Source organism: Pecten maximus, chromosome 9 (assembly GCF_902652985.1).
Source record: "Pecten maximus chromosome 9, xPecMax1.1, whole genome shotgun sequence".
Lineage (NCBI taxonomy): Eukaryota > Metazoa > Mollusca > Bivalvia > Pectinida > Pectinidae > Pecten > Pecten maximus.
Window position 1 is genome coordinate 20,629,888 of NC_047023.1, and position 6,537 is coordinate 20,636,424.

Here is a 6,537-nt window from a genome sequence, read left to right on the forward strand (position 1 = left end):
TTTTAAACGGAGTTATGCATATCTCTCTCGAGCATGAGTGTTGAAAAGTAGAAAGTAAAATATAAAGACGTTCTTATTTATACCATAATTAAATCATATTAAAAAACTTTTTTTTTTGTATTTGTTTTATTTTTCAGGGGTTATTTGTATAAAGTATAGCTTATATGTCGTAAACACTCGATGTGACGATAGAAACTACATTGTATATCTATTTTATACCAGTCTGTATATTGTATTATATTTTTCTTTTCTTTTTTTATCCGGTAATTTTTTTTATAATTCATAACAATAATTTCATTTACATTTCCTAATATATTTATTATATATCGGAAACTCCTTAGTTACAATTATTATAGGAATATAAACGACGCTACATTGTAATGGACATCCGTGATATAACGTAACAGGCGTCTGATTCTGGTTAGTACCTATAGAAAAAAAAACACACATTAGCCCCTACTCTACTACATGTATATCATTTTTCTTCTATAAAACTAACCAAAAGCAGACGCTTATATATATAATATACAAATACATGTTGTAGTTGTGCAATTTTAATAGTAAAACCATCAAGCCTCATTATTCTCCTTCAATGAATTCGTGATTAAAATTCAATCCTTTCGACTGTATTTATTTATTCGTCTGTTTTACTATCTGTCTTTTTGTTCGTCTGCGTTCTGGTTGGCAGTCCTGATATTTCTATACCTTACATAATGTACATGTGTTTCCGTTTACCATTTTGTATATTAGAAGAGTAAATCTGTTATTTCAGTCACATTAAGATAATTTTCAGTCGTATTTAAATGTTCGTCTTTCGTCATTCGGGTCTTTTTATTGCTTTCCAGCGTTCTCTCGAACTCCACCAGAAAACGTCAGATTTTAAAAGGACACAAGCTGAAATAATATCTAGATCATTTAAATTTCTTCCATGTTGATAGGATAAAATTAATAAACATATTTAAATATATTTCAGTGGAAGAAATCTATCGTCAATATTCTCAGTTTGTGTCTCTTTTTAAGATAAAAACCATGAGAGGTAGATTGGATTCTCAATTCATTTATTGCACTATCACAGTCGAGATTCAAAACATTTTATACACAAATCAAAGTCATACAGACACTCATAAACACATACACACTCTCAATTCTGGAACGCCCATTCGATCTTGCATCAATATGTACAATGTAGGAAAGTAAAAATGATAAGTTAAAAACATTAAAAACATCACGTGACAAGAAATAATTGCGTAGACACGTGCACAGCATCACCGTGGCGACACCTATCGTGATTGTCATGATTATCGGATATTTTAGCACTAGAATTCACCAACATACATACATCGTTACAACACTTTGATACTTATATCTACCTATTTTCATTATCTTAAATATTAGTTTGCAAACATATGATAATAAGGTATTAATTAATATGAACAATTAATTATCGACACCATGTTTCTTACCTCATCACTATTTACACACGCATTAGACAAACAGATGTACACAAATTTAACACAATAGTCTTAATCACTCATTAAACGATTGTCAATGTTACTGAGACGCTTGGAGCCGGATCTGACTGTTATATTGGGGACCGCATCCGTAGGACTGCTGCAGGGAGGGATAGTTTGTCAGTGAGCTGTTCATGGTAGGCACAGGAGGGACCTGGTTCCCTGATAGGTAGGATCCTCCTAGAGAACTTCCGAGTGAACCACCGAGGGAAGCTCCTATAGAATTGTTCATGTTCATGTTCATACTGTTGCTACTGTAGTATGGATTGTAACTAGAGGTACCTGGTGGGTTCCATGGTTCCGGTTTGGAAACTAAGCTGCCGTATTGTTGGGACTGAGGAAGACCCTGGGGGAATGATCCGAGGGTGAGCGAGTTGAGAGATGGGTAAGGCTTGTATCCGGATGGTGGAGGGTACAGACTGAAATGTCCAAATGAATTCACATGCTGTACATGTGCCTGTTCTGCTTCCCTCATCTTCTGGCGCTGGAGCTTAAAACGCTTGGCGCGGCGCAAAAAGCTTCCGTTACCGAACATATCACCGCACGCCGGATGGAGCGCCCAGTAATTTCCTTTTCCTGGTCTCCCAGGAGCACGTGGAATTTTCACAAAACAGTCATTCAGCGAAAGATTGTGACGGATAGAATTCTGCCATCTCTGCTGGTTCTCCTTGAAGTATGGAAATCTGTTCATGATGAAGGCGTAGATTTCGTTGAGGGTCATCATACCGGAATTGGAACTCTCTATCGCCATGGTGATGAGGGCGATGTACGAATAAGGTGGTTTCACATCAGCGAATCTTCGATTCTGTTGCGACAATGTAGAAGTTCCGGAAAAGTTTCTGTCGTCATCGGAGTCGCCGGAACTGTCTATATCAAGTTCATCCTTGACATCGTTATTATCGTCTTGGAGATGATCTTGAGGGTCGACTGTATGATCTGGGTGCATGTCAGGGTTCATCCCATGCATGGATGATTGCAGCAAGTGCGAGGTTGCCATCATGCACGAGGCAGTATCCGTCATACTATCGCGGCCCGTCAAGTTCTGGGTGTTATCCATTATCATAATGAACTGTTCAAACTTAATATGTCACGGAAAATATTTTCCGAAAGTCCTGTTTGTGTCCGATTAATAAGTTATGGTATATAAACAACGTTTATGTCCACTGTTATTGTTTATAAAAACAACTCACAAAGTTGTTTTTCCAAACGTCACTGTTTGTATATCCTGATAAAGTCTGCTTGAAAAATATTGCTTCTCTTCTCCAAAAAGTTAATTAATGTTTTGAGATTCAGTAACGCCAGAGTTTTATCCTTAAACTTGGATAAAGGACGGAATCTGATTGGCTGTTGAGAAAAGCCTGTCACCAATGGTCAAGCGTAACAGATAATCATCGGGGTAGTTTTTTGCTATGTCCGTTTTTGATTGATGTGGTCAGTGGTCATTGTTACCCAATAATTCCGCCCACTGTTTACACAACCCTTTGTTCGAAGTGACAGGTAACGGGGACGGCCCCGCCCCTTTTACCTACGGTCACCTGACGTGTGAGCGCTCACCCGTGACGATTGTCCAGTAGTCTACGATTTTAGCAAATATTGGTCCAAACGTTTGAAATTGATCTGCAAATATGTACAGATTGGGCTAATTTACAAGAAATATCTGATACAATGTTTGGATAGGTAACTTAACCGTCTCATAAGTCACAAGAACGCGAGAGGAAAATTTCACCATAGAAAGCGTACACGTGTTGGTAGATCGAATAAAACAAATCCAGAATATCTAAAGAATGCACTCTCAAACGAAACAACACATTTACAAATAAAAAAAAAAAACAAGATATATTCAAATTCTATGAACTGTTCCAATATAAACACTTTCTTATTGATTGAATGGTGACTGTGGTGTTGTTTTGTACATTTATAAAAGATGCCGATTGTCGTGAGAAAACAGATAAGAAAGACATATCTAAATAAAAGGATACATCGTATTCAAGTCGAAATCATAACAATGATATATTGTACTTAAGATATGTATACTGCTGGTGTTAAATTATCTTTAAATCGTTACTTCTGACGTTTAAAATAGCAGTGTGTTTTTGTGCAGCGAACAGTTTAATCTACTGCTATCGGAATCGGAATTGTTTGTTTGTCTAGTAAATAATTAAACTAAATTTATCAATTGAATATTTGAATAAATTCGAATCGTAATACCTCTCTGTCTCCCTGTTTCTCTCTCTCAGTCTCTCTCTCTCTCTCTCTTTCTCTCCAAATATAATTGTTAATATTTCAAATGTCATGTCATCTTGTATAAAAATTGTAAAAATTCATGATAATTAGGAAAGGGCTTCATATAACTTTGAAAACTTGTGCCCAATCCTCTTGTATATATTGATACAAATAAAATATGTTTAAATCAATCAAAATTTAGAATTCAATATAAATGTTACGATTTTTTTTAATGCAAATACAAATACATAATGATTATATCTTTTGAACCATGTTTTCTATTAGAATATATTTCTAAGAGGGCTTTACAAATAATTCTTAGACAAGTCTCTGATCAATTTGTTTTATTGTTTTTGTGTTCCTGTTAATTAGACGGCCAAGTTACCGAAAAATGTCGTAATGATATTACATAATGAAATTATTAGATACATTTTTTGATTTTGTATCCAATTAAGTATTCTCCATTTTATTTTTTTTTTTATATTACGGAGAAGATCAAATATGTATTAGATTAGTGGTTTTATTCTTTATCCAAGAACATCCGTAGTTTTGTCCCTTCATTTCATTAACTTAGTTATGCTCTCCGGGTATATTGTCTCTTACACGTAGTTATTAATTTTTGATGATGTCAATGTTATGTAAATGTGTATAATAATGTATGTGTATGATACTGATGAATCGGAAGATTTAAAGTTAATAAAGTACTTGATCTTGTCCCTAATGACATGTACACAACAACATATTCTAAACGGATCAGTTTTCTTAATTAATGAAATGTTTTCAGTAACTCCAATATTACGGAAATCATATTGACGAAAGTATCTATGGATCAAAAATCCAAATAATAAAATGTGTTACTGTAGTATACAATATCTAAAGTCATATGTAATGTTCTACTAAACTCATTAAACTGTTTTTCTATATTGATCATTAGGAGTTCAGTAAAACAAATATTTTTGAAGATATCCTTCCCAAATCAAAACAAAAACAAAACAATAAATTAACTTCTTTTATTTCAAAAACAAATTGACAATATTATCGGGGATGTATAAATGTTGATATTATTTGTTTGTTTGTTTCCATGAGTTCTACTTGTTTATGTTTTTTAATGTTATTAAGAAGACTATTTAAGACAAAATGTGTTTTAAGATTCCTTAAAGCTACCGTTTGTCTTTGATGTTTTCCCGGAATTTACACCCTGGCAATGCTTTGTTTCTGGTAAAGAATGCTTCTATCAGAAGCTTTGTGATTCGATAAAAAAGAAAACGTCACGTTTTTACGTTTTACCTTTAAATAGTAAGTCTGTTTTTCTAGGAAGGCGTAAAGATCAATTCAAAATTCTCGGCCCAAATTCCCTCAAAGGGGCCGTCCGATTTTAAGGGAGGATAACCCATGTCTTTTAGCTGATTTGATACTTTGGACTTAATTCACTTATATGGCATTGTCGGGTTAATTATATACAATAATGAGAGGTAGGTATAATCTATCCACAGGCGTAAGGAGGGAGAGTAAGGCGGTCGACATCAAAGGTTCCAAGTGCGAGCTGCAAATGGGATTAGTGTTAATCCCACTCTCGAGGGATAAGAAGAGATCTGTGGCTTTCCAGAAAACATACTATGCCGTAACGGTATTGTGGGTAGAAGAATACACGTTTTTATAATGGATACTCACGATAGATCTGTAGGTAGTTGTTGACTAAGTCCCAAGTCTAAACAAGCGACAACTAGTAAGTCAGAACTTACAAGAAAAAAAATGAGATGTTCTCGACGTCTTTGCTGAGATCATGACACGGCCTGAGTATAGGGTATTTATTCTGGGAAAAGCAAGAGTTCGCCTCAATTTTTACCACATCTTGTCTTGTAAATGTTTTCAAATAAATTGTGCGAGTCTTAACGACAGGGCATTACTCAAGTCATCGAAGCTTTTGTTATCTAAAGCACATTCAATACAAAGAAAACGTTGTAAGAGAATTTTGTTTTAATTAATATAACTGAATTTTCAGTAAAAATGATTATTTTATCATGTACATTGTAACTGAATTTAGTTATACGAAAATATTTTAATCATTCTACATTCTCGTTAAAAACTTGCATGCAATAAAATATGTTTGAAACGAAATGTATATGAGATTTCTTTGAATTTACTGATAGCGACAATTTAGTTTCAATGTCCGGATGCCCGTTCCCCTTATCTGCCAGAAAGGAAATGTTCGCCGTCAATCTGACGATAATGATCGGTAGATTATAGATTTTACAGATGTAAAGTCCGATAGTGTATTTGGATAATCCTGACAATATGCCATACTTAGTCCCGGGCGTGACGGTGGCCCGGGGGACGGGGTAGGTGACATGTGACAGAGTCCTGGGACCCGGGGACAGACACTAACGATACCACGGTAGTGTATTCGTAGTGGATGTATATTTTTCTAAGCTCCTGATTAAAATGAGCAATTCTATTTTTGGTTTGTTTGTTTGTTTTTCAATTTTATGTTGTTATTTCACACCCAAACGTCCTTTTTTTGTAACGTTGCTTTTGATTGGCAAGTGTACTGAGATAAAATAGTTGTTTTTAAAAGAAAGAGTCTGTTAAAATAAACCTCAAATCAAGCGATATGTTTCAACGAGATGAGGAAGTTATTGTGTAGGTATTGACTTGCAGTTTTTGCGTTAAGGACTCCACGCGTAAATTAATTATGCATGTTAATCATTCAATGTTAAATTAATCACGCAAATTGATCTTTCAATAATATTCATTGTTCGCCACAATACCAAATTCTCCACATTAACATCATACATGTGCATCA

General features: G+C 34.6%; 1 protein-coding gene across 1 annotated transcript; it reads right to left on the reverse strand.

Annotated features, from left to right (window-relative positions):
- Positions 1 to 1,041: 1,041 nt before the first annotated feature.
- LOC117335089 (forkhead box protein D1-like) lies at positions 1,042 to 2,794 on the reverse strand. The gene has a single exon (XM_033895009.1). The coding sequence runs from the start codon at positions 2,572 to 2,574 to the stop codon at positions 1,552 to 1,554; it is 1,023 nt and encodes a 340-aa protein (XP_033750900.1). The 5' UTR covers positions 2,575 to 2,794; the 3' UTR covers positions 1,042 to 1,551.
- Between the last annotated feature and the right edge of the window lie 3,743 nt (positions 2,795 to 6,537).